This window comes from Camellia sinensis, chromosome 4, assembly GCF_055761805.1.
Source record: "Camellia sinensis isolate YWXY chromosome 4, ASM5576180v1, whole genome shotgun sequence".
Taxonomy (NCBI): Eukaryota; Viridiplantae; Streptophyta; class Magnoliopsida; order Ericales; family Theaceae; genus Camellia; species Camellia sinensis.
Genome location: NC_138964.1, coordinates 67,518,263 through 67,545,816, shown reverse-complemented (window position 1 = coordinate 67,545,816; position 27,554 = coordinate 67,518,263). Strand labels below are relative to the sequence as shown.

The following is a 27,554-nucleotide window of genomic DNA, read 5'->3' as shown; positions in this document are numbered from 1 at the left end:
ATGATCTCATCAGGAAATGCATGGAGGACCATCAGGGTCTTGTAAGTCTCCAAGTGGTCAACTGGGTTCGTTGTACCATCGAAAGAGTCGATCGAGGGCATTTTGAACTTAGGAGGTAGGGGTTTGTCCCTGATGGAGGCGACGAATGGTGAGTTGGCCGTTGTGGAGGGTTTATTCTGTATGTTCTGCATGAATCCTTGAAGTTGGACTTTCATGGCTTGGAATTCCGTATCACAAATAAGAACGTTGTCACCGCCAGAATGCAATGAAGGCTAGACATTACTGGCCTCTCTCTCGGGAGCAGGTGCTTGGATTGATGGATATGGAGCCCGAGGTGACAAGTTCATATCTTGGGGAAGGGGTCGCAAACCCTCCAAGTTAGAAGGATGGGCTTGTTGGAAGGGATAGCTCGGGGTTCGTTCTCGGTTGGGTGGGATATCTTGAGGTGGTGGTGGAGGAGGCACATGGAGGTCTCGTTGAAGCAAAACATTGATCAGGGCTTGGTTTTGTTTGGCTAGGCAGTTAATGCTGTTGGTGAGTCTTGCGAAATACTGTGGTGGGTTGTTTGGGTGAGGAGGGTTAGCTTGGGGGTCGGCAACGAGAAGCCATGGATCTCGTTGTGACCATTTACCTTGGTGGGTGGCAAAGGGGGGATTATCGGGGATGGGCCTCCGGTGACAATGAGCACAATTGCCACATGGAGTGGAAGTTCCCATAGACGGCTCCAACTGATGACACTACTTGTTTTTAAAGAACAGGTTGGACTGATCCAGGCCTCCCACACTGTTGTCCGATCGCTGGGCCCGTTGAGAAACCTGCACAAGAGTTCAACGGGGAACATGAGTCCCCCAGCGAACCCTCCGACGAGCCAGTTAGAGAAGAGAGATCGACGGTATATAGAGATAGGATGGTGATAAAGAACTTAACTTTCTCATTGTCTTAGAAACCTGCTTATATCCTTTACTCATCATTTCCTTATCCACTCTGACCTGTCATGTTGGCCGAAAGTCTATGTTTTAGCTTGTCTTGTTCAGGGTGAGGCTGTTCTGCCCCGACGTGAAGGGGTTGTCGCATTAAATGCTGCAGGGAACCTCATTAATGACTAATGTGTGGTGCAATAACTTTGCAGAATCTTTGTCTGCTTATGTGGCTAGTTCATCTCTTGACAAGTGTTTAGATGTCAGTGGTCCTTGGTGCAACGTTGGGCTTTGGTGTTTGAATTATGTATTAGGCTCTAAGAGGTGGGCCAAAAGCCCCTATAGGCCCACCTATGTCAAATACTATGCATGAATTTGTAAATATTCCAATTTACCTAGTTTACATGAGAGTTTTACAATAATCAAATAGCCCTCCATCAATTGCCAAAATAATTCTCTATTCGAAATGTAAATTTCAAGAGACAATATACAATAAGAGAATAGTTAATAATTCCCATCAATATCAACATAATAAATAATTCTCATCCTCTCTCAAAAGGTCAATTCTTCAATTTAATCAATGCTTAAAATAAACTCAAAATTTTCAATATTCTCAAAAAGATTTTCCTTGGCCTCATCCTTTTGAATACACACTTTCAATTTCACATTATTCATAAAACATAAGTTTCAACACTTGTAATTTCTCATAAATTTAACTGTAAAATCTCAAATTCAACCTCTCAAGTTTCTAGGGTTTTATCAAAATTTAGAAATTTCTCGTTTTATAGATTCACTAGCGTATGCCCGTGCCTGAAGGCACGGTACAATTAATGATGGGATTAAAATATAAATCAAAATTAGAGAGGAATGTATTCAAATTTAGTTTTTTTCTCTCTTATCCAATCCCTTGTTGTTTTTTGTTTTTTTCTTTTCTTTTTAAAAAGTAGGTAATAAATTCATAGGAAGGAGAAAAATTCCTAAATGAAGACATGAAACTCAAATGAAATACCAATTTATTAGTAACCCAAATAAATTTCAAGAACCCCCAAAATTAGGAACCTCCATGACTCCCAAAATGATGTAAACCAATCATATATTTTTATTGTTTTTATTTCCTTCCTGGACCAATCATAAGTGAATGAGAGTTATAAAGTTGTATCTTTTTAAGAATATGTAACATTTTTTATATTTTTAATAAAAAAAATCTTCCCAAGATAAATTGCACTTCCCCCAAATTGCAATCTCTCAATTTTCGCACCCACTCTCTCCTCTTCTCTATTACCTTAGTCTCTCTCCCCCAAAGACTGTAAAACAGTAATCTTCTCAACTGTCTCTCTCTCTCACCGACTGATATCCCCCGTTCCTCTCTCTTCTTAAACGAAGACTCTTTGTTTTCTTAAGTTATAGATGATAATATTAAATTTTTTTAAAAAATAATTGTAAACTAAAAATAGATTGAACAATTTAATTCCCAATAGAACCCAAGCATCATATTAAAGAATATTAATGAGTTAACGTTGTGCACACAAATGCTATGAACAACTGATAAAAAAAAAAAAATCAAATAAAACTATCCATTTGGTTTGCTCAGATGAACACACCATGATATTGGATCAAGGGACTGGAACAATAAAGCAAGGACTACAACAACATCCATCCAGGAATGTGTACATCAGCATGTTTTGTAGATCAAAAGAGAAATAATTGTATAACTTAATCAGCATAATCCACAAATCTAAAAGTAAATATTTGTAATCCACTACACAAATTGAAAGAAAAAAGAAAAAGAAGAAAAGAAATCTCTCTAGGAAAAAAGAAAAAGAAGAAAAAGAAATCTCTCAAAGAAAAAGAAAGCCCTAATTTAAGTGTAGAAGATAAGGCGAAAATGGCCAAATAATGTTTCATAGTAGCGGAAACAAAACAATTCCAAACCAAAAATTAGTATGTGAACACAATTTACAAACCAAACTAATATGAAGGACTCTACATCTCTGCCAAAAAAATAATGTTCACACCACAAAATCTATACATGAAGAATCAAGATTTAAATTAGACATGCTCAACCCAAAAGTTAGAACCAATGCAATTCAAAATCTGTCACATTAGCTAAAAAAATACGCAGCATCAAAGAAATAGCAAAAAAAAATTATGAGTTCACCACATAAGAAAGTACTGTCTCCTCTCTTCTGCATCAACATGACGGAAAAAAAAATTCTTTTTTTCAATGCATGAATTTATTCCTTCAAATGATCAGGCCGCTAAAATTCATCCTCTCCAGCTAGCACAGAGGAATCAGGAATCTTTACTCTGCTGCAACACTGAAACAAAATCCACGAACCCACATCTGAGATTTAAAGCACAACATGTAGCCACCACCAACCCTTGAGCTTTATACTGGTTTACAATTGACAATTTGACTAAATTACAATTACCCACAAGGGACCAACCCTCCAAACCACCACACATTCTAACCTAAACAAACCCTAACCAAAAACACATAAACCAGCCCACGCACATCATCACAGTACAACTGAACCTCTCTAAAATTACATTATGTGCACAATTACACAATATCTGAACCAACAATCTTTGACATTTGAACCATCTACAATATTAGTGTACTTCAATGGGGTCATTCTAGAATACAGAGCCTTACCATATGTACATTTTTTATATTAATTACATAAATGTCATAACTAAATCATTTTCAATCATAACTTCAAAAAAAATGTCACAACCAAATGCCACGAAAATATATCCAAAGTCATTTTCGATTGTAACCAAGATCACCATAGGTCATAACCAACAAAATAATAATCCTGATAGTAGTGTCTAATCATCACCAATCATCTCTTCCACACATCATTGCATCTAAAAAGTAAGTCTAAAAAATAAGCTTCTATATCATTTTAAACACCAGCCATGACCAAGTCATAAACACTACTAATCAACTAATCATAAACACCAGCCATGACCAAGTCATAACATAGGAAGTAACCAAAAGACCACAAAAGAATTGTCTCCAATTATAAATTCATTAAAAGAATCAAAGATCTACCAAAGAATCAAAGCACAAGAGGTACATCTCGGTTCAATTTTCAATTATTTATAAAAAAGTCAGTTGGTGATAAATCAAAAAAATTTATATATTGATCATATCTACTGTTGTACTTTTGATTTTTGTGTTTGGGAAAATTGTTAACAATAAGAAAAAATTCAAATAATTATGAGGAAAATAGAAAATTTTATTGCCAAAAATGCTAATTATTTTAACTTTTGGCAATTGAACAATAATTATCCTTGGTGCACTGAAAAATGATAAAATTTCTTGTGAGCAGATGAAGTGAATAAATTTAATGAAAAACAAAGATTCTCTTATCTGTATACCAGTTCATCCAATATGACTAACTTCGGATCATCAATTAGGGCAATCGCAACACTACGGCGGCGTTTCATTCCTCCACTGTAACTACCAGCTCTTATTTTGGCTGATTCAGTGAGTCTCACCTCTGCTAATGATTCCTGTGCCACCTGTGCTTGAGAAAAAAAGGACTTATCTTAGAATATAGTAATAACCTTTGGAGTCTATTGTAATTTACACAATATCAAGTGGATACGTAACAAAATGAGTATCCAGAAAATCAGTATCAGGTTTGTATAGCACGCACTGATTCAATTGAAGAAAGGGGCAAACCCTTAATACTTGCAAAGAGATGGAGGTGCTCTTCACCAGACAATGCATCCCAAAGAATATCAAACTATAAACAGTGAAACAGAAATCAATAGAAATAGTGGGACAATCAAATCTATGATCTCATTGAAAGAGTGAAAACTAAAAAGAAATGGAAAAGTACAAAAGGAATCACCTGGGGACAAACTCCTATGATTCTTCGAATATTTGACATGCCAACAGAGCTCTGAACAGAATCTCCATATATTAATGTTGTACCAAGACATGTCATGGTTGGTTAACTTCCTATTAAATTTATCCAAACAAATCATAATTGCTTTCGATGAGAATTTACCTAAATTCCATTTTCAATTTCCCCCAAATTATTTTTTCCTGAAGTTATAGCTATCAAAGACGAAGTTAAGACGGAATGGAAATGATATAATACATAGATATCACAATTGGGCTCTGATTCGAGTTTCTTCTCTGAATCTAATGGATTCTGGTTCGATTTCCTTCGCCAAGACGGTGGTTCTATGTCCAAGTGCATGTTTCCTGATCAAACGCTTCTGATCAAATCTCGAGGAGTCGATCCATCTCCATCTCAAGAGAGGATTCAGTATGGTCACGACCGCAATGGCAATTGAACAATAATTATCCTTGTGCACTGAAAAATGATAAAAACTTTATTTATAAATTTGCTTTCAATGAGAATTTACCTAAATTCCATTTTCAATTTCCCCCAAATTATTTTTTCCTGAAGTTATAGCTATCAAAGACGAAGTCAAGACAGAATGGAAATGATATAATCTATAGATATCATAATTGGCTCTGACCTGATTCGAGTTTCTTCTCTGAATCTAATGGATTCTGGTTCGATTTCCTTCGCCAAGACGGTGGTTCTGTGTCCAAGTGCATGTTTCCGAATCAAACGCTTTTGATCAAATCTAGAGGATTCAGTATGGTCGCGACCGCAATGGCCGTGAAACGCTCTGACCTGATTCGAGTTTCTTCTCCGAATCTAATGGATTCTGGGTGATTCACAGTTCGGAGGTTTATGCCAATCGGTGGATTGTTGTGCTCGCTGTTGTGCATACCATAGATGAACTCAAACATTCTTCAGCCAAGGGTCCGATTTCGAAAGGGGGAGAGACAAAAAGGGAATGGGGACATGTGAGAACAGAAAGGGGGAGAGATAAAGAAGGAATGGGGAAGAGACGTGGGTAGGTGGGAGAGAGAGAGAGCTGAGAGCGTTTGCATGGGAAAAAAACTGATCTCAACCATTGATATAAATTTGGGATTAATCTCAGCCATTAAATTAAAATGTATCTCACATACATTTTATACATTTTCAAAAACCTTCTTCCCTTATTATATAGATGTGTATTTGACTTATATACTTTATTTTGTTAACTTAGTCTCTAAGTTTATAAACTGCCAACAACCTTTGTTGTAATTTGCAAAGAAATTTGGTGACCAATAATGAGATAAAAGTGTCATTTTCACCATGTAAAGGTTTGTGCATGTGAGGACATAAACAAAACAAAAACATCCATGTGATGGAGCAATTTTATTTAGTGCATCAAGTGCATGTTCCATTCTACTTGAATTTATGAATATAAAACTGATAATAGAACAAATCACAGAAAATGTAGGTAGATCAATATGAATTTCATCATGTGATATGTATAATCAAAATTGTTTAATATCATTTGTTTTTGTGTGGGTGAAAATCTGACCACACTGCCTACTTAGTGATCAACTGGAGAGCACAGGCAGAATAGATGGGTTCAGCAACCTGAAACAGAAAGAAAAGGCTCCGGCGGTGGTTCTTCCACCCGGAGGCACTCCGACGATCAAGTCAGTATATCTCTCAAAGATAATCAAGTGCAAAACTTAATACTCAAAACATAAATTGCATACCTTAGACCCACGGGGGTGCCTCTCTTTTATAATATACTAAATCCAAGTCCCACTAGAAGTATGACTTCTATGAACTCCAATTTAGTGCTTACTTTGGACTCTTTAAGAGATAAAGATAAAATCCCTAAGAGCTTTATCCTTATTTTGGTTAAGTCCCCTCTTTGTCTTAGGACTCTTGTCCCTTATCTGCTTATCTCGAATTCCGATATCTTCGGGGATAACCTCGGCAACTCCGAGATCATCTCGGCTTAACTAAAATGACACGTGGCACCTCGGCTGACACGTCGGCGTCACCATGCCACGTGTTGGTATTCAGAAAATATATCCCCACAACTGCCCCCTAGGTTCTATTACCTCGGCATTCTGAGGTGATGGAACCTATATCGACATTTCAACATTTCTTTTCTGAGTAATGGCTCAAAAACTGTTTAGCCGAGATAATCCTCTTCCAGCCGATGTGTTTTCTTCGAAGAACAAGGTTTCGAACGTACTTTCCCACGCGCATGAGCTGTCATGCATATCTAACCGTTCCTTTCACGTGTTTTGTCTTCATTGGAGCGTGTCTGTGACGCGCCTGAAAGCTGTCTGTCATTTGTCTGCGCCGCCTGACGCGTGCGTTGCTCCAGGCGTAATAATTGCCCTAATTTTTCCGCCGTTTCAAATTTTTGACAAAACTCTTTTTTGCCTCTATTTTTCCTTCACTTTTTCATTCTGATTTCTTGCACTTTCTCTCTCCGAAAGCTCTTTCTTCTTCGAATCTGCCATTGCTTCGATCTCTCTTCTGGAACTGTCCTTAATCTCCCATTCTTGTGAAGCTTTCTTTGCTGTTGCAACCGATTTTTGAGCTCGGCGAACATTGCCCCGGCTTCATTTGTTCTGGTAAGATTCTTTCCTTTCATTCTTAATTCTCTCTATGTGCTTCCGTCTGCCTGTTGCTTTTATCGCTTTTGTTCAAAGCCTTGGATCTGTTTGTATCTTGAATCATGGCTACATCTTGAACACTTGCATTATTTCACCACTTTTTTTGCAACTGTTCTTGATTTTTTTTTTCCTGTATTTCTTTTGTTTCTGAGAATCATACCTCTGTTCTTTGATTCTGAAGCGTCGCCTTTGTTTTCTTGTTTAGATCTGTGCCTTCGATCTTGATCTTTATAGTTCTTTGGCTTTGGAGTTGTGTGTAGAACCTTCAATTTTTAGGGAAAACTGAAACAAGCCTTATCAGTCCTTTCCTAAGTCTTTGCCGAGGGTCTTGCAACCCTTCTTAAAACGCCCATCTTCTGAAACACATTTTAAGCTGACATAATGGGTATGTGGAGGCATAGGGTAAATACCCCAACAAAACTTGAATACTTTAGGTAGGAATTCTCTATCCCAGCCGATGTTCACCTTAAGCTGGCTGGGGATAATGATACCATCATGCCCACAGATCATACAATGCCTTTTCCTATAGTAGCTTTTACCGAATGTGGACTTCGGCTTCCACTTCACCCCCTTTTTCGTGAAGTTCTTCATTTCTATAGGTTGAACCCCATGCAACTTACTATCAACTCCTATAGGGTGATTAACGGTATTATAGCTTTAGCTAGGCAGGAGAATCTTAGAATCACCCTGGCCGACCTTCAGTACTGCTATACCATGTGTCCCCTCAACCTGAAGGATAGGGGCTTCGTTTATTACCTTAAGCCGAGATCTACCCAGTTTAAAATTGTAGCCGACCTTCCAGACTCCAACAAGGGGGCTGGAGATGACTTTGTTATTGCGTCGGGAAATTGGGAATTTGGCCCAGACGAAGATGTCCACCTCTACCCTCTTCCTCGAACAATTACAGAGGGCAAGGGTAAGAGCCCTGAGCCAACACTTAGTTGTTTTTATTTAAGTCTTTAATACTTTCTGTTTCTGACGTCTGTTTCTTTGTCCTGCAGATCTTCATCCGCCACCGAAAAACTTCCGTCAATCCTTCTTCCCAGGAACAGATCTGAAAAAACTCCTTGACCTTCCAGTCCATAAACGAAAAACCCCACTGTTACTAAACTTCATCCCTACATATAAATCCATTTTGCCCGACATCCCAAAAAGGAAGAAAAAGAGTCTCTCTCCACCTACTGCTACAACTGTAACCGCTTCTTCATCCCGAACAGATCAAGGATCCACCTCTGACCCAGCCGATCTTCCATCAACTTTGGCCCCCTACTTAATACCAATTCCAGAACGTAAACGTCGACGAAGACTTGTAAAGACTGTCGAGATGGTTCGTCCAAGGCCTGTCGTTCAAGATCTTCTTGCCAACCTTCCAACTGACGTCGAAGCTGTACCAACGCAATCAATGCCCCCACCAAAGCCAAAGAGAGTTAAAAAGGCTCAGCCCAAGGCCAAGGCTACAGATGCCGAGGCTGAGGATGCTTTGCCTATTTCTAAACTGGCAGAAAGCAAAAAATCAACCTCTGCTTCTACCAAGAGGTCTGTTGAGGGCCAACCCTCAGGGTCTACACAATCAAAGAGGCCAAGGTCATCGTCCGCGACGACCTCGGCGTCAAAGAAGCCCGACGTTCCATGGGCTCCTGAACTAACTCTGGAGGATAGGCCTATCATGGCCAGTGAAAGTGCCGACGATATTAACGTTGGTGTCGCCCTCAGCACTGCTCTTCTTCTTCCGAAGGATTTGAACCGAAATACTGAGCTTAGTGAGTATGAGAATTACGCTCTTATGCTCCAACACTCCGTTCAAGTAAGTGTTCTTGTCTGTACTTGTGATTCTTCCTTCTCGTTTCTTACTGAGAATATGTTCTAATACTTCTGTTTTTTCCTCAGGCTATCCAACACGCCCATTCATTTTTGATGCAATCCTTTGAAAATCGGCAAAGGTTAGTTGATATGAAGAGGGAAGCATCTTCCATGAAGAAAGAGATCAAATCTCTTGAATCAAGGATGAAAAAATTGGAAGATCAGGCCGAGACGGCTACTAAGGCCCAAACTTTAGCTCTTGAGAAGGCCGAATCCGCTGAGGCCGTTAAAAAAGTTGCTGAGGCTGAGAAAAGAGAGGCCGAGGCTAAGAAGGCCCAAGCGAAGAAAGTGCTCCAGCAAGCTCTGGCCACCAAAGAGGCCGAAGTCAAAGAGGCCGATGAAAAGGCCTATGCCCAGGGTATGGCCGACGTCACCGAGGACTATAAACTTCAAGTCAGGCAGGCATGCAACAGGGGATTTTCCCTTGGTTGGATGTCCTTGATTAAAAAACTTGATCTCCCTGTTGACTCGCCCTTTCGTAATGCCAATGTCATTCTTTTACCATTTCCTCCTCCAAGTCAAACTGAAGACGAATCAGAGACTGAGGCAGATGCTGAGGATGAGGATGAAGAGAAAAATGATGATGAAGCCTTGGTGAGGAAATCCAAGGATGGTGCTGAAGCCAAGTCCCCTCCTCCTGCTGAGCAGGTTATGGACTTAACCTTGGATGAGGAGGGTGATGAGGTTGAGGGGGCAACCAAGGAAATTGTCACTGGGCAGCTATCGTCCGATCTTCTCTTGGTAGAAAGAAGTGTTGAGACAACAATCGCAGAGATTGATGCCGAGATACAAGCCAAAAAAGTGGCCGACGAGGTTCCACCAGAATCGTCCGAGGTCCCAGTCCCTGTAGCTGCTAATACTGAAGAGTCTTGATTTAAAATGCCTTTTGTACTTTGCACTCTGTACTTTCTTTTAATTTCTGGATAATGTAAAACTCCTTCTTATGGCCGATGTAACTTTTTTCAATATGTAACTGCAACTGCTCTTTCTATAGATGTTTTTTAATCTTGTGATGTTCTGTTGATTGTTTCTGCATAGGTCTATACTTAGAAATTTTTGTATGCTTCTTCATGTTGCATCCTTTGTGCAATCTTCTCGGGGTTACATACCTCGGGTATAACTACAAAACTTTTACTTCGGCAAGATACTGACCTGCAAACTTTTCATAAATTTTAACAAGTATAAAACATATACTACTTAATGTAAACTTTGCAAGCTTCTTCTCAAGTGTTAATAAGTATTAAATAGTGATCTCGGTTTATCCTACTTGTAAATTGCTACAAATTTCAACAAGTAGTAAACAATATACTTAGCCTTTACTTCAACCTGTAAATTTCTGTATACCTCAGCGGGTGATCATATGTCGGTCTTAACATAAACTTGTAAATTGCTACAAATTTCAACAAGTGTTAAGCATCTTCCTTAGGTTTAAGCAACCCATATATTGCTATGAGAACTTAAGCAATAACCTCAACTTAACTTCAACTTGTAAATTGCTGCAAATTTCAACAAGTGAATTAAGGAATAATCTCGGCTTAACTTCAACTTGTAAATTGCTACAAATTTCAACAAGTGAAGATAAGGAATTAGCTTAATTCCAACTTGTAAATTGCTACAAATTTCAACAAGTGAATTAAGGAATAATCTCGGCCTAACTTCAACTTGTAAATTGCTACAAATTTCAACAAGTGAAGATAAGGAATCAGCTTAATTCCAACTTGTAAATTGCTACAAATTTCAACAAGTGAATTAAGGAATAATCTCGGCTTAACTTCAACTTGTAAATTGCTACAAATTTCAACAAGTGAAGATAAGGAATCAGCTTAATTCCAACTTGTAAATTGCTACAAATTTCAACAAGTGAATTAAGGAATAATCTCGGCTTAACTTCAACTTATAAATTGCTACAAATTTCAACAAGTGAAGATAAGGAATTAGCTTAATTCCAACTTGTAAATTGCTACAAATTTCAACAAGTGAATTAAGGAATAATCTCGGCTTTTTCTTTGCCCCCAATGTGGACCTGAGTTTGACTTGGGTTCACATTAATTATGTCTTCAATAAACATCAATGCATAACTTTCTCAATCATATGTGTTGAAAGAATTCTGAAAAGACTTTATTGATGATATCGGCCAAAATATGATGTACATCTAATGATAGAAAAATTTCAAATTACAAGTATTCCAAGGTTTGGGCAATGCTTTGCCCTCATTGTCCTCAAGCCGATAAGCTCCATTGCCTAATACTGAAGTGATTCTGTAGGGTCCTTCCCAGTTTGGGCCAAGCTTGCCTTCCCTGGGATCCTTCTTGTTCCCGACGACTTTTCTCAGGACTAGGTCGCCGACTTGAAAATCCCTTGGATTGACCTTCTTGTTGTAAGCTCTGGCAAGCTGTTGCTGGTATACTACAAGCTGAATTGTAGCTTTCTCTCTTCGTTCTTCCAACAAATCCAGATCTCGGGCTAAGAGTACGTCATTGGTGCCATTCTCTACTCCCTGGGTTTTGATCCCTGGGATGCCGATCTCCAATGGGATGACTGCTTCTGTGCCATAAGCCATGGCAAAGGGGGATTCTCCTGTTGATCTTCTCGGCGTAGTCCGATATGCCCAAAGTACGTTGGGCAACTCGTCTACCCACTTTCCTTTTGCTACCTGCAGCCTCTTCTTTATTCCATCCAGTATTACTTTGTTGGATGCCTCTGCTTGCCCATTGCTTTGAGGAAAACTTGGTGTTGAGAAATAATTCTTGACTTTGAATTTTGCACAAAAGTTCTTGATGAGTTTGCTGTCAAACTGTGTTCCGTTGTCGGCAATTATTGTTCTTGGAATCCCAAATCTGGTGATAATGTTTCTCCATATAAAATTCTTGACGTCCACATCTCGGATTTTGGCAAGAGGTTCTGCTTCTATCCATTTTGTAAAGTAGTCTGTCGCTACCAGCAAGTATTTTCTTTGCCCAGTTGCCTGGGGAAGTTGTCCAACCAGATCCATCCCCCATTGGGCAAATGGCCAAGGGCTGGATACTGGGTTTAGGTCGGCAGCTGGCTGATGTATCAAAGGTGCAAACCTTTGGCATTGTTCACACTTCTTCACATAGGTTTCGGCATCTTTTTGCATGTAGGGCCACCAATACCCCTGGGTAATGGCCCTGTGGGCTAATGATCTGCCCCCAGCATGGCTTCCACAAATTCCTTCATGAATTTCGTAAAGAAAATCTTCAACCTGCAAAGGGTGTGCGCACCTTAAAAGCGGCCCAGTGAAGGACCTTCTGTAGAGATGGCCTTCTGCTGTTAGACTGAATCTGGCCGACTTCAGTCTGATTTTATGTGCTTCCTTATAGTTTTCTAGCAGCTTCCCCTCTTTTAGGAATGCAATGATTGCATCCATCCAGCTTGGTCCCAAGTCTACGCACATTGCTTCTTGTTTGGTGCTCTGTTTATCTATGCTCGGGGCCGACATGTAGTCGATCATAATTGTCCTTGTTCTTCCAGTTTGAATTGAACTGGCCAGGTTAGCCAATGCATCGGCGTGGGTGTTGTCATCTCGGCTAACTTGGAGTAATCTGCAGTTCTGAAATAGGGCTGCCAATCTGATGACTTCCTTTGCATATAGCGACATTCTTTCGTCTCTGGCTGCAAATTCTCCTGTTGACTGGTTAACAATGAGTTGTGAATCACAAAAAACAATTACCCCATCTGCCTCTGCTGCTGCTGCCAGCTTTAGCCCTGTAATTAATGCTTCATATTCTGCTTCATTGTTGGAGGCCTTGAACCCCAAACGGATGGACTGTTCTACTACTTCTCCATCTGGAGATATCAGCAGTACTCCTGCCCCTGCTCCCTGGCGGTTTGAACTTCCATCGACGAATAGTCTGAATGAATCGCCAATGTAGATGCTGCAGGGTCTGAGCTTCTTTTTGCTTTTTTGTCAAGCATTCAACATTCTGCTGCCTTCTTTTGAGGTAGTCCCTCAGGTCTTCTTTGCTCCTTCCTGGAGCTCGGCTGTCTATGGATTTTAGTCTTTTTGGTACACTGCTTTCGTCCTCGTGGTGGGCCCGTTTGGATCTTTCTCCATGGGTTGTGTCAAAGCAGAGTGCTTGCCTTTGAACATGCCGATGTTCTTTGGGCTCTGGATTCTTCGTGTGGTGCATCCTTCGGGATTCCTCTTGCCTCGGCTCTTCTCGTCCGACTTCCCTGGAAGGCCGATGAGAATGCCTTCCGCTCCTGGTATGCTGAGGGACGTCGGGGATTGTTTTTCTTCCGCCCTTCTGGGCATTGGTTGCTGGCATCGGCGTATCTTGCAGCGGGTATGGTGGCTGCATAACATTATTTTGCATCATGAAGTTGACGACTGACTGAAGGTCTGCCAACTTGTTCGCCAATTCTTTTACTTCCTCATCCCTCCGCAGGCATCTGTCCCTCCATACCTGGAGGTTATCTTCATTGTAGTACTTTCCTTGGTCTGTCCTTTTTGACGTGTCGCCTTCCTGGATGACGTCTTTCTCTCTGTGACCCTGGTCACGGGCTTCTGTATTGTGGTTGTCTCCTTCAATGTCAAGGTCAATTGGTCTGCCACTCCCAGCGGGAGCGTCATCCCCAATATTTTCCTGCTGTCCGTTACTGGCCATCTATTCTTCCTTCGTTCCCACAGACGGCGCCAAATTGTGTGGGTGAAAATCTGACCACACTGCCTACTTAGTGATCAACTGGAGAGCACAGGCAGAATGGATGGGTTCAGCAACCTGAAACAGAAAGAAAAGGCTCCGGCAGTGGTTCTTCCACCCGGGAGCACTCCGACGATCAAGTCAGTATATCTCTCAAAGATAATCAAGTGCAAAACTTAATACTCAAAACATAAATTGCATACCTTAGACCCACGGGGGTGCCTCTCTTTTATAATATACTAAATCCAAGTCCCACTAGAAGTATGACTTCTATGAACTCCAATTTAGTGCTTACTTTGGACTCTTTAAGAGATAAAGATAAACTCCCTAAGAGCTTTATCCTTATTTTGGTTAAGTCCCCTCTTTGTCTTAGGACTCTTGTCCCTTATCTGCTTATCTCGGATTCCGATATCTTCGGGGATAATCTCGGCAACACCGAGATCATCTCGGCTTAACTAAAACGACACGTGGCACCTCGCCTGACACGTCGGCGTCACCATGCCACGTGTTGGTATTCAGAAAATATATCCCCACAGTTTTGTAATTAGTTATGTGTCTCTAATTTTGTTGCTCTGCTTATGACAAACACTTGAACTTCTTAGATATAGAATCAAAATGTATACAATCTATAAACAAATAAGGCACAACTCACATATGGGGTGAGACTTACACATTTGATAGGTCTCACTGTGCACTTTGAATTTTTTATTAAAATTTAAATAGACAATGTTTAGTTAAAATATATATAGTGTTTGGTGCAATTTATTGCATACTAAAAATAAAAACAAAAGTCAAAACATCTTTCCTAAACTTTGAGATAATCAATTTTTGTTTCAACTTATTTAAACTATGAATAATTCTACCTATACTACAAACTTACTAAAAATCTTACCAAAAATATAATAGGCCAAATGTGATTGGTTGTTAAAAAATTAATGATATTAATCATCCAATGATATTTGAACATATATGTTTTTAGTAATATTGTTAGTAAGACTTTAAATAGACGTAACATTGCTCTTAAACTATTCTTACCTAATAAACTATAAACAGAAACTACACAAAACAGTTTAAATTGACTCTGAAAATAATAAGTAACTATAAACAACTCATATAAACCATACAAAACAGTCCCATAATGTGGCATGAACCACATATAAAATGAAGGGTAATTTACAGTTTGCCCTTTTATATTTGGCCATTTTTCCACTTTCACCTTTCATATTTCATGTTTTTCTCAATTTATTCCAAAAGGTAATTCATGTCCAAAATTAGATAAAAAATGACATATTAACAATCACATGACATAAAAATATTTTATCATATATAACTCACACCTTTGACATAAACTCAAACCCATATAATAATATATTTTTTACTCAAACCCATATAATAATATATTCTTTATATCATGTGGCAGGTAACATGCATTTTCTATCTAATTTTGAACAAAAGTTAGTTTTAGGAGTAAATTAGAAAAAAAAAACTTGAAACACGAATGATCAAAATAAAAAAAAAATAAAAAAATGATTAAAAATAAAGGGGCAGAGTGCAATTTATCCTGAAAGAATTGGATCCAAATATATATTGAGTAGGTATCTATATTACTGGTTTGAAATATAGAGAGGTCCTACACAGTATCCTTGTGATCCATATCTCAATCAGGAACTTTGAACAAAATTGCAACTAAGATTCTCTTTATTACCTTATGGGATTGTTTATGGACTTCCTTTTACCAAAGTGTGTGATTTTAAGTTTATTGTCACACACCCACACAGAGACTTTACAAAAAGATAACTGATTATTTCTCTTTTCTTTTTATGCACTGCCCAATCTACCATTTTTTTCTTTACCCAGTCGGTATTTGAAGTGGAATAATGATCAAATGTTCCACTAATAGTAGGTCTGCATAATTTGTATATAATATAATGTGTATTTGACTTATATACTTTATTTTGTTAACTTAGTCTCTAAGTTTATAAACTGCCAACAACCTTGTTGTAATTTGCAAAGAAATTTGGTGACCAATAATGAGATAAAAGTGTCATTTTCACCATGTAAAGGTTTGTGCATGTGAGGACATAAACAAAACAAAAACATCCATGTGATGGAGCAATTTTATTTAGTGCATCACGTGCATGTTCCATTCTACTTGAATTTATGAATATAAAACTGATAATAGAACAAATCACAGAAAATGTAGGTAGATTAATATGAATTTCATCATGTGATATGTATAATCAAAATTGTTTAATATCATTTGTTTTGTAATTAGTTCTGTGTCTCTAATTTTGTTGCTCTACTTATGACAAACATTTCACCACATAAAATGAAAAGAGTGATCTTACCTGGAGAGCAGCAGTTTTGGGAGCGAGGGTATGGAAGAAGAAGAACAGGCCTAGAGAGCAGCAGAGGGAAAATCTGAAAAGATATTGAAAATTAAGTTTATGAATATTTGTATGTTGGCAAGTGTCTTTATTTGAAACACACAAAATTTATATGATACAAATGGAAGTGAAGCCGAAGAGAAGGAAACTATACCCAGTTAAATAGAGATTAGACAAAAAAAATAGCACATTAATAACCAATTGGCGTTTATTTTCACAATTCAAACTTAATGCAATTGTGCATGAATAGCCTTACCTTGGAGTTGGTTGCAATAGCCTGTATTAAGATTGTGAATTAATTTCTTAGTGGTATTAATTAATTAATTGTATTTATATATTGATGTCTAAATTATTCTGAGGAATGGTAAGGCAATAAATGGTTCGGGTCATATGTTATAAGTTGGTGAGTTACCCGAAGACATGATGGATGAAGTGCTTTCTTGCAAGCTGCTTTCCAATCTCAACAGCCTGGATTGTTGTAATACACAATTCAATAAGGTAGCAATGATGCAAATAGTAGAGTTAACACAAGTTAATGTAGAAACAGATTTATATAATTCACAAACCAAAAGAGCATTTTTAGGAAGCACACTCCTAGAAATACATAGGCATAATAAACATTACAAAACAACAATGTGTCGTAGATAGGTTAGTACATTCCATTTTACTCAGAACATGAAAAATAGATGATAGGTTTACTGTCAAGACTTTAACTTAACTAAGTGCTTATTCCTATTTTTTTCCATTTGGGTATATAGTCCCTTCTTACAAAAATCCAAGATTTGGTATTTCAAAGACTTGGTTTTGTAGAATTTCTCAGATCACAATATCAAAATCAGTCATTTCCAGTCACAATCAAATGGTGAAAGCATTTTACATGATGCTCTTGCCATGCATCATTTGTCATGTCTACTAATTCACTTCTCAAAACCTTGAGCACATATTGCTGCACCAACATTATCTGCAGTTGTGGCTAAAGGATTTCTTTAAATCAAATTGGGATATTTGCCTTCTTATTGTTCATCTTAGTATAATTCTAAATTCTAAAATTATAGAGAAAAATTAGAAACTTAACAAAAAAATTTTAATTCTAATTTTTATAGATAGGGATCTAAAAGTTGACCCAAATAAATGAATTTCAATAAAACAAATATACAAAAACCTGCCCATTATTAAAATTAAAAAAAAAACACAATTGTTTTAAAAAAAATTAATGACCAAAAATAGTTTGTTGTTTTCATTTATTTCATTGAATTTCGCAAGTTTCAAACACTATAATGAAATATACAAATTGAACAAAACAAATATACTTAAAAAAATTCAAAATCACACTCATAATCATCATTTTCATTGATCTTGTTAAAATTCCACAAAATATAAAAATTTCAATGAAACCTGAAAATTGAACCAAAATAATAATTTCTGAAAATCCACACATAATCATCTCAGATGATTATAAAAAACTGTTAAAAAAACATTTGTCAAACATAACCCAAGTTGGAGGTATCATTCACAAAACCTCCAATAAGGCAACAATGATGCAAATAGTAGAGTTAACACAAGTTAATGTAGAAACAGATTTATATAATTCACAAACCAAAAGAGCATTTTTAGGAAGCACACTCCTAGAAATACACAGGCATAATAAACATTACAAAACAACAATGTGTCGTAGATAGGTTAGTACATTCCATTTTACTCAGAACATGAAAAATAGATGATAGGTTTACTGTCAAGACTTTAACTTAACTAAGTGCTTATTCCTATTTTTTTCCATTTAGGTATATAGTCCCTTCTTACAAAAATCCAAGATTTGGTATTCCAAAGACTTGGTTTTGTAGAATTTCTCAGATTACATATCAAAATCAGTCATTTCCAGTCACAATCAAATGGTGAAAGCATTTTACATGATGTTCTCGCCATGCATCATTTGTCATGTCTACTAATTCACTTCTCAACACCTTGAGCACATATTGCTGCACCAACATTATTTCCAGTTGTGGCTAAAGAATTTCTTTAAATCAAATTGGGATATTTTCCTTCTTATTGTTCATCTTAGTATAATTCTAAATTCTAAAATTATAGAGAAAAATTAGAAACTTAACAAAAAAAATTTAATTCTAATTTTTATAGATAGGGATCTAAAAGTTGACCCAAATAAATGAATTTTAATAAAACAAATATACAAAAACCTGCCCATTATTAAAAAAAAATTTTAAAAAAAACACAGTTGTTTTAAAAAAAATTAATGACCAAAAATAGTATGTTTTTTTTCATTTATTTCATTGAATGTCGCAAGTTTCAAACACTATAATGAAATATACAAATTGAACAAAACAAATATACTTTAAAAAAAAAATCAAAATCACACTCATAATCATCATTTTCATTGATCTTTTTAAAATTCCACAAAATATAAAAATTTCAATGAAACCTGAAAATCGAACCAAAATAATAATTTCTAAAAATCCACACATAATCATCTAAATGATTATAAAAAACTGTTAAAAAAACATTTGTCAAACATAACCCAAGTTGGAGGTATCATTCACAAAACCTCCAAAACCGTGTGCTTGGTGTATACAGAAATATACAGAAATATACAATCTATACAATCTATACAGAAATGTATACAGAAATATACAATCTATAAAATGTATACAGAAATGTAGAAATATAGAAACTCTGATTTTCATACAATCTATACAATCTATATTACCTTGCACAGATAGAAGCCTCAGGTTTGGTGTAGCTCTGAAGCAGCTCTACCGGTGAGCTCCAATCGGGGTTCAGAGAGGTATCGCGGTTCTTAATCGGAAACCCTAGCCTTCAGAAAGTGAGTGGGAGGGTTGCGAAAGGGGGGAGAGGGGGAGAGGCAGTGAGTGGGAAGGTGGGGGGAGAGGGGGAGAGGCAGAGATCGGGTGGAGGGGGAGAGGCAGCGAGCGGGAGGGTGGGGGGAGAGGGGGAAAGGCAGAGATCGGGTGAGAGAGAAGGAGAGAGGTAGCGTCTCTGCGAAAGAGGGGGAGAGGGGGAGAGGCAGCGAGTGGGAGGGTGGGGGGGAGGGGGAGAGGCAGAGATCGGGTGGGAGAGAAGGAGAGAGGTAGCGTCTGTGGGAAAGATAAAGAAGAGGAACAAAGAGGGAGATAGAGATAAGGGAGACGTGCAACAGAGAGGAGGAGATAAAGATGGAATGGGGGAGGAGACGTGGGTAGGTGGGAGAGAGCACCGAGTGTTTGGGTGCGAATTGAAGGATAATCTCAACCATTGATGTGTATCACAATTCATCTGAGCCCTTAAAATGAAATGTATCTCTCATATATTTTACATATTTTCAAAATCCCTTCTCCTTTATTATATAGATTTTTTAATCCCATGATTCATAAAATCACCATAGTTATCTAATAAGAAACTTTTTTAAGAAGAATTTGAAAACTTTTCATTTTTTATACAATAAATACATTTTCATTTTTCATACAATAAATACATCTTTATTAAAATCATAATTTCTTCAAGTATTATATTATTAAAATAACACATAATAATGTTAAAACACATACATAATGTTTAAAAAATTTCTATCTCAAGCCTTAGAAGAGGAAAAAAAATGAAAAGACTCAAGCCTTATTTGGTTTGCTTTTGAGAAACAAATTTTGGAGAAAATTTTCTAAAATTTTATTTGGTTTAGTGATTTTGGAAAAAAAATTTCAAAATCATTTTCTATCTTCAACACATCAATCAATCACTTTTTCTCTCTCATCTCTCATTTTTAATCACTTTTTCTCTCACACATATCTACTCAATTACAACAAAGTATCAAATCATCCCAAACTCCAATACTCCAAAACTATTTTCAAAATATACAACTAAACAAATCAAACAATTTTTAAACTCTTTCCCCAAGATTTTTTTAAAAAAAATTATCTCCCAAAACCAAACCAAACACATCCCTAATTTTTTTGATGTAATTGAATTTTGATCTCTACTGGTCAAAATATAATTATCACCGTGCTCTTCATTTTGGCCTTCGGTTTATCTTCGATGGTGCAAGATTAAAGGATTTTTGTTTGTTTTAGGCCTTATTTGGGGACTACATGTTTTAGGTAAAAAGTTAAGAAGTCAATATAAGTTGTCACGTTATTTGTCTACACATCTTTTCGTAAAAAGTTAAAAGGTTACTAAAATAACCTATACTCAAACGAGGCGTTAGTGATACAGGGAGAGAGAGAGTGTATCGAGACAGAACTCTCAGGAAAGAAAGAAAAGGATAACTTACAAACACACCCCTTGAGGTTTACATAAATTACAAATTACCTCATGTAGTTCTAGAAATTAGATTATGCCCTATAAGGTTTCTAATTTCATAACAAATAAGTCATTTTATTAATAAATCATCAAGTTAATTAATAGTTTTTAATAATGTTAAAATTTTATTTCAATTAATAATTCAGATAATTTTATTATTGTATAGGTGAATAGTTAGAAATTTCACTTTTCAATTAATTCTGTTAAATAAAAAATTCTAATAAGAAGGTATTTTTAATTTTCTAAATTACGAAAGCCAATTCATATTTTAAACAAATCTGAAGAATATATTTATAATTTACCAAAAAAATAAAAATAAAAAATAATAAAGGACTTGAGGAGAAGCAGCCCCCATGTGGGCTTGCCTCCTCCAATATTAAATTTTATTTATTTATTTATATCAATGCAATTATCTATATAATAAAACAAAACTATTTTTGAAAATGTATCAAAATGTATCTATCAGAGATACATTTTGATTCAATGGCTGAGATGATTCCTATATACTATCGAATGGTTGAGATCATTTTTATTCTCGCCCAAACACTCTCTGCTCTCTCTCTCCCACGTCTGCCCAAACACCTTCTCTTCAACTCCCTCTCTACACGTTATCTCTCACATTCTCTCTTCAACTTCATCTATGATCTCTCTCTCACGTTCGAAATTCTTTCTTTTCTGAAACTGGCTAACAGAGGTAGCAGATAAGAAAAACATCTTCCAACAATTTGATTCAAACAGAGACGGTGGTCTCAACAGGGCTCACAACCACCACCGCTGCTCATCATCACCGTCGCCATTGATCGACATCCACTCTCTCTTGGCTCCCACCCTCCCAACATCAGAGGTATTTTACATTTATTCAGTTCTTTGAGGCTTCGGTTTTAGGGCTAATTTTTGTATCAATCATCCTCCACAATAAAAGACTACAACAGAGTTGGAATCTAGGGTTCGTTGACTTCTTTTAATTTTTTTTCAAGTACATTAGTTAGATATGAGAAGCAGAATGGCAATGGGGGTGAAGAAAAGGGTTGATATGTTGGCTTATACTACCATGGCCACAACATGTTTGATAGTTTGCCTATGAGAGACTTCTAAGTTGCTGCTTCTCGATTGTCAAAATATCACACACACTTGGTTGTTGATTTAGATTCCCCCCCCCCCTAATTCACAAAGGAATGTTAATTTGAGTTGATAAAAAACTGTAACTAACTTTGTAATCCTGTGCAAACTATAATTAACTTTGTAATCTTAAATGCACCAGCAAAACAAAATGTTCGGAGTCATCACTTAAAAGCCCATCCAAAAAATTTAAAACAAACTGAAGAAAAGGAAAAAGAAACAAACAAAAATCATGCACTTTTCGAGATTACCAGAAAATGGTCCTGCAAGAAGTGCCAATGTACATCCAATATTCTTTATAGTATCCAACAACCACAAAAAAAGAAAAAAGAAAAAACAAATAAAGAGAAGTGGAAGAGATATTAGCAGGTCCATACACTTTTTGAGAACATATTCCTAGATTCCAACTCTGTTGTAGTCTTTGAGCTGACCAATTCTTCAGCATAAGCAGTGAGTGCACCCAACAGATACTTAGTGTCGTTTGATCGTCCAGTATTTCTTAATATTCGACAGGTTTGAAGCAAGGTAAAACAAATTTTTACCTTTGCTCAAATAAATGTAAGGTTTTGGTTTGGTTTATGTATTCCATTTTGGTTTGATTGGCCATAAATGTTTTTACATTTGAAGTGTTGTTGGCATGGATAATAAATAGTTAATTATGATTTTAGATTTATTTTTTTATTTTTATATTTTTTTCCAGGTGTGATTTTGTAGTTTTAGATTATGATTTGGTTTATATATATTTTTTATTTTTGTAATTTTTTTTTAGGTATTATTTTTTTCCAGGTGGTATGGGCATTCAAGTTTATTTTAATGAACTAATTATTGGCAGAGCTTTGTTAGGAAAAGAAATTATGTTTCTATGTTACTTTTGATAGATTGAATTTTTTTTTCCTGTCATTTTGGTTGCTCTTTCTCTCTCAATTTCACACAATGCAACTATTTGTTCTGGATAGTAAGTTTCATTTGCAGGTAGGGTAGAGTTGTGGATACTAATGTTAAAACCTGTTCTTGGTTCTCTTGGCATGCAAATTGATCATTGAGAAGCAACATATTATTGTCCCAACTTCAAAGTCAAGTTTTTCTTTTTGCATCATGCAACTAAAGTGCTTACTTTTTGTTGCAAATTGCAAGTGAGTCGAAAAGGGAAAAGACTATAGTAGCAAATGTTTGGTGATATGGACTATGTGATATAGTCTTTGTTTGTCATTTATAAAAAATGAAAAAAGAAAAAGATAGTCTTTGTTTGTCCATTGTTAATTTTCAACTATTATTTTGTTTCTACTGAATTTTGTTCTTCTTTACTTGCACATTTATATGAGTAAAAAAAAAAAAGGAATTGTGTCATCACGATTTTCATGTTTTCTTGATGAACTCGCAGCAACTTCATAGTGTCCATCACATCACCTCCACCACCATTTTTGTTTGAGTAAGTTTCCTTTATTTATGCACCCCTCTCTCTCTCTCTCTCTCTCTCTCTAATTCCACAAGTTTCTTTGTTGCAAGTTTCTTAATTCCACAAGTTATTTCAAATGATTAAAGCATGTAGAATTTACATAAAGCATTTGGATTTGTTTCTTGATACTTCTATGGTTTGTTTTTGGTAATTTTCCATTTTAATTATGTTCACACTATTTTGGAGCTTAATAAGTTGTTTTCTTCAAATGCATTCTTGGATGTCTACACATGTACGCATACACATGTCAAAGTTTATGCAATATTTCCTGTCTAAATATCTCAAAAAGGAATGACTATGGAGGATCAATAGATGTATTCCATTCCATTGCATGATTTTCTGTGAACTGGAGAGGCATTTGAGTGTGACAAGATGAAAAAAGAAGAAGAGAACATGTGATAGTGCTATTCTTATATACAAGATATATTACCTTTCTTGGTAAAAAGTGTCATTGCGCACATGAAATCACTCTAATATTTTGGGCACCAAAAATTTCCATCACACATGAGAAATGTGTTTGGGCCTTCAAGAATATATTTTTGCATTTGTGTGTAAAGTGGCTTCTTAGTTTGTCATGGTGGCCGACCACAATCACTTTTCAAAATAGGCAGTGGTTTTTTTTTTTTATTAAACTAATTTGAAATTGGTTATTTTATTGTGTACAATTTTATTTATGCAATCAATCCCATTTTATGGAACTTAAGGCTTGGTTTGGTTTAGTTTGGTTTACTCATCTAAATTTGATTGCTTTATTTTTAGTTTAATAGTGATTACTAAAAATTTATGTTTGTTTCATCTGAGATGGTCCTTGAACAATTTGTGATCAATGTAACTTTTGATTTGAATTCTTTATTGTATTTTCACAGGGTATCTTGAACCAATCAAAAGTTTCATGTAGTGGTCTTTCTATGATTTTTTGATATACTATTTAGGGCTATATTTGTTTGGGTATGCTACATAATTTCTCTTATACATACAGCATATGTAAAGGCTATTTGTGCTGCTCAGCATTTCATCTACATTGAAAATCAATATTTCATAGGGTCTTCATACAATTGGAGCTCCCATAAAGACATAGGTAAGGAATTATTCCCTCACATGCAAAAATCATGATGTTTATATTTCTTTTTCTGAAAGCACAAATGATAGAATCTTCTATAGACCGAAGACTACCCAACGTAGATTAAACTGGTTGGTTTGCACCGTTATAATTCTATTGTTTATTTTTGGGTTAACCAAAACTTAAAAAAGTTTAATCTGGCATTTTTGGTTATGTTATGCAATATTAGATATTATGGTGTGAAAAAATTGATGTAATTTAAGAATACCTGGTGGACTTGAGCATGGTTAATGATTATCTCAAAATTGGGTAGTTGAAGTCACTTTTGGCATGAAATTTGATTTGCTTAAGTGGTTTACAAACTCCACTAAGTATATATACACTCCTATATGACGATTTCATTGCATAATTGAATCTCAATCTCTCTTTCTCTCCAAAGAAATATGGAACAAGAAACTAAAATGGAGGAGGCATTGCTCTCAGGTAAAATTCTAGTTTCATAGGCTTTCAATTTTGGTTTTCCCTAATGTTTTGATTTGTAAATTTGGGTTCTAATTGACAGAGAAGAGCGATGTAGTAGAAGAGAAACAGAGCTTCGTATCAGTATGTGGAAAGGGCTGGTTCTATAATTCCAACAGCTTCCTTGGCTGGAACTGAAGTCAGCGTCGACCAAATTCGATCTGCTACTGCTTCTTCTGATCGATATTACCCTCCTTCTCTTCACGCCCCTTTGATCAGTTCTCCTGAACCATATCCTAATGGTAATTGTAGACGTCCCCGAACGCCCCGGGAGGGTGAGTCCCGTTCTGTTCATTTGGGGTCACTACAGCTCAGGACTCTCAAATTGTCACGGTTCTAAATCTGAACCAAAGAGTCCAAATCTGGCAAATCGTTTTGAGAAAACAGATTTTTGAAAGAAGTGCCAAACATGGACTGCTTTGCCAGATACAGAGTCGCCACCTAAATATTTTATTTTGGGAAAATTTAGGAAACCCTGACTCGTTTGCCTAAGGCCACGTGTCCGTCATCACCAAAGTTGCCTCGGCTCGGGAACTTGGGTACGATTGGGGAAGGTCACTTCGTGAGCACCCCCGCTCGCCCGATCAAAGATCGGCCTCTACTAACCATGATATCTATTTTTGAAAACATTGTGTGTTCTTATTCCGGTTATTAGCCTAGATTACTATGTGATGCGCACAGCATACAAGTATAGACTGGATCGCCTGAATTGGAACAAAACATTTCATGTTTGTTTGTTTGAAAATGGTTTGATGGTGCTACCCGCAAGTAGGCTAAGACGTGGATTTGCCACCCTCAGGTGGGCTTAGAAAAGATGGTTTTGCCACTATCTAGTGGGCTTAAAACTCACAGTCAATGATTTGTTCCAATTCAAATAACCCAACCTTTACCCACAGGTATTCAGGCAGTTTATATCACACAAGCATATAGCCTCATGGTAAGCATGCTATCATGACATTCACTCACACGCATGCAAGGATGCTAAAGCATAAAACTTACTGAGTACTCCAAGTCAAACCAAAAGCTAATTAGAAATCCATGCATGATCCTAATTATACAGAAATGCCTAATGCAACACATGCAAAATGCAACTATAGCAGGCTCGGCTATTCTAGACATGGCATATGAAATGCTACAGCTAACATGTATTCAATTTGGAATTGAAAATACGATGCAGTTAGTATGATGCGCCGAGCCTGGTGCATGCAAAACAGATGAATGAATGCAAACATGTTATCATATTGTATGCTAATTGAAACATGCCCTAATCTAACCATCATAAGCGGGTAAATAAAAGGGAGAAAGACGTGGGGTTGGAAGACATACATCACACTCACGCACACTTATTACAACATTGCCCTCGCGCAGAGGGTCCAAAAGAATAATACAGTCCCAAATAAATAATTATAGTCCCGAATAAATACAAAAATCCTAATTAATTTACAAATTAATCTAGGAAAGCTATAAACTGGCATGCAAGCCAGGGACTGCCTCGACTCTGATAAATGATGTATGTCTGGGCTGCCTTGCGCGGAAATCCACTGGGATGTCCCAATTAGCCTCTATTTTGCAATTATTCTCGAAAAGCGCGCCAAGCTCCGAAATGTTGCTAATTCTTGATTTGCTGTAACAGAGAGCAGGAAAGGGGCATATTAATGTATTTTCACAAATGTATGCAGGCCTCGCTCCTCGTGCCACCAATCACGCATATCGATGTATAATGGCCGAGGAGTCGAATTGTGCAACTTAATATGAAATGAATGCACGTGGAAACTCAACTAAAACCTAACTCCATCATGGACAATCCGGAGTGTCGGTGACTGGGGAATTGAGACACGTTCCGTCACTCGGAGTACGAAACGTACCTCGTTTCCCGTGCTCGGGCTAACTCCTATCCCAAACACGATGCAATATGCATGATATGCATGAACTACAACTAAGATACAACCTAACATACACAATGCTATGAAATGGCATACACGATGCACGAGGTAACATGACATACACAATGCGCTAACATATAACCTAGCATACGCAATGCTATGAAATAAAATGGCATACACAATGCATAAATGGACTTACGCTAACACAAGTGGACCTCAGCCACACTCACATAAGAGGCCATGAGATGAAAAATGAGACTCTCGAAGTACGTGCACGCATGCACGCAAACCGAGGACCGTCCCTAAGGCACCGAATGCCACTCTAACAAGACATGGCAAGGCATGGAAAATGGCATACTAGCATGCAAATTTCAGCGCTAAAAAATGACCCGAAACAGCCCCGAATCATGACAATATAGTGCCCGATGCATGAAATGGTCCCGAAATGCGAGATTAAGCATATGAAATGACTTGTAGCTACATCAAGCATGCAATATTTGACCATGACATGTGAAGACAGATTCAAGGCAGCCCCAAAACAAGTATGTTTACAGTTTCAAGCAAGGCCAAACAGCAAACACAAATAGGGCTAAACCGATGCGCAAAAATGGCCCTAAATGTGAGATAAAGAAGCAAGTCACATCTGCTGGCCCCAAAAAGCTGAGGGCCCTTCAACAATGTTGAATAGGGCCAAACAATATGACCTCTTACAGTTTATGAGAAACCACAAAAACCAACACAGGTATGGCTAAGCTCTCATGCAAGAAACGGGCCAAAAGAGGGACAAAGAAGCAAGTGGTGGTTTCTGGCCTCAAACACAAAGGGGCCCTTCAACAATGTTGAATAGGGGCCCAAAATATTTCACTTTACAGT

The 27,554-nt window shown here is 37.0% G+C and overlaps 1 protein-coding gene across 3 annotated transcripts; it reads right to left on the bottom strand.

Moving 5' to 3' along the window:
- Positions 1-2,947: 2,947 nt before the first annotated feature.
- LOC114289112 (ABC transporter A family member 9) lies at positions 2,948-6,300 on the bottom strand. 3 transcript variants are annotated; one of them, XM_082925138.1, is made up of 5 exons: positions 5,424-6,300; positions 5,056-5,254; positions 4,784-4,860; positions 4,586-4,675; positions 2,948-4,448 (listed from the first exon to the last, which is right to left on the bottom strand). In XM_082925138.1, exons 2-5 carry the CDS (start codon positions 5,135-5,137, stop codon positions 4,293-4,295), a joined length of 405 nt encoding a protein of 134 aa, XP_082781264.1. In that variant the 5' UTR covers positions 5,138-5,254; positions 5,424-6,300; the 3' UTR covers positions 2,948-4,292. The 3 variants fall into 3 exon arrangements, with proteins under 3 accessions (XP_082781264.1, XP_082781265.1, XP_082781266.1); XM_082925139.1 differs by lacking the exon at positions 5,056-5,254 and having other exon boundaries at positions 4,784-4,893; XM_082925140.1 differs by lacking the exon at positions 5,056-5,254 and having other exon boundaries at positions 4,784-4,893; positions 5,585-6,300.
- Positions 6,301-27,554: the final 21,254 nt, after the last annotated feature.

Bases quoted from the DNA above. Each gene is read 5' to 3' on its own strand.
- LOC114289112 (XM_082925138.1), bottom strand. From the start codon at position 5,137: ATGCACTTGGACATAGAACCACCGTCTTGGCGAAGGAAATCGAACCAG. The intron at 4,861-5,055 runs AGCCCAATTGTG...GTCTTGGTACAA, and splicing joins AGAGAAGAAACTCGAATCAG to CATTAATATATGGAGATTCT. The intron at 4,676-4,783 runs GTGATTCCTTTT...CACTGTTTATAG, and splicing joins TCATAGGAGTTTGTCCCCAG to TTTGATATTCTTTGGGATGC.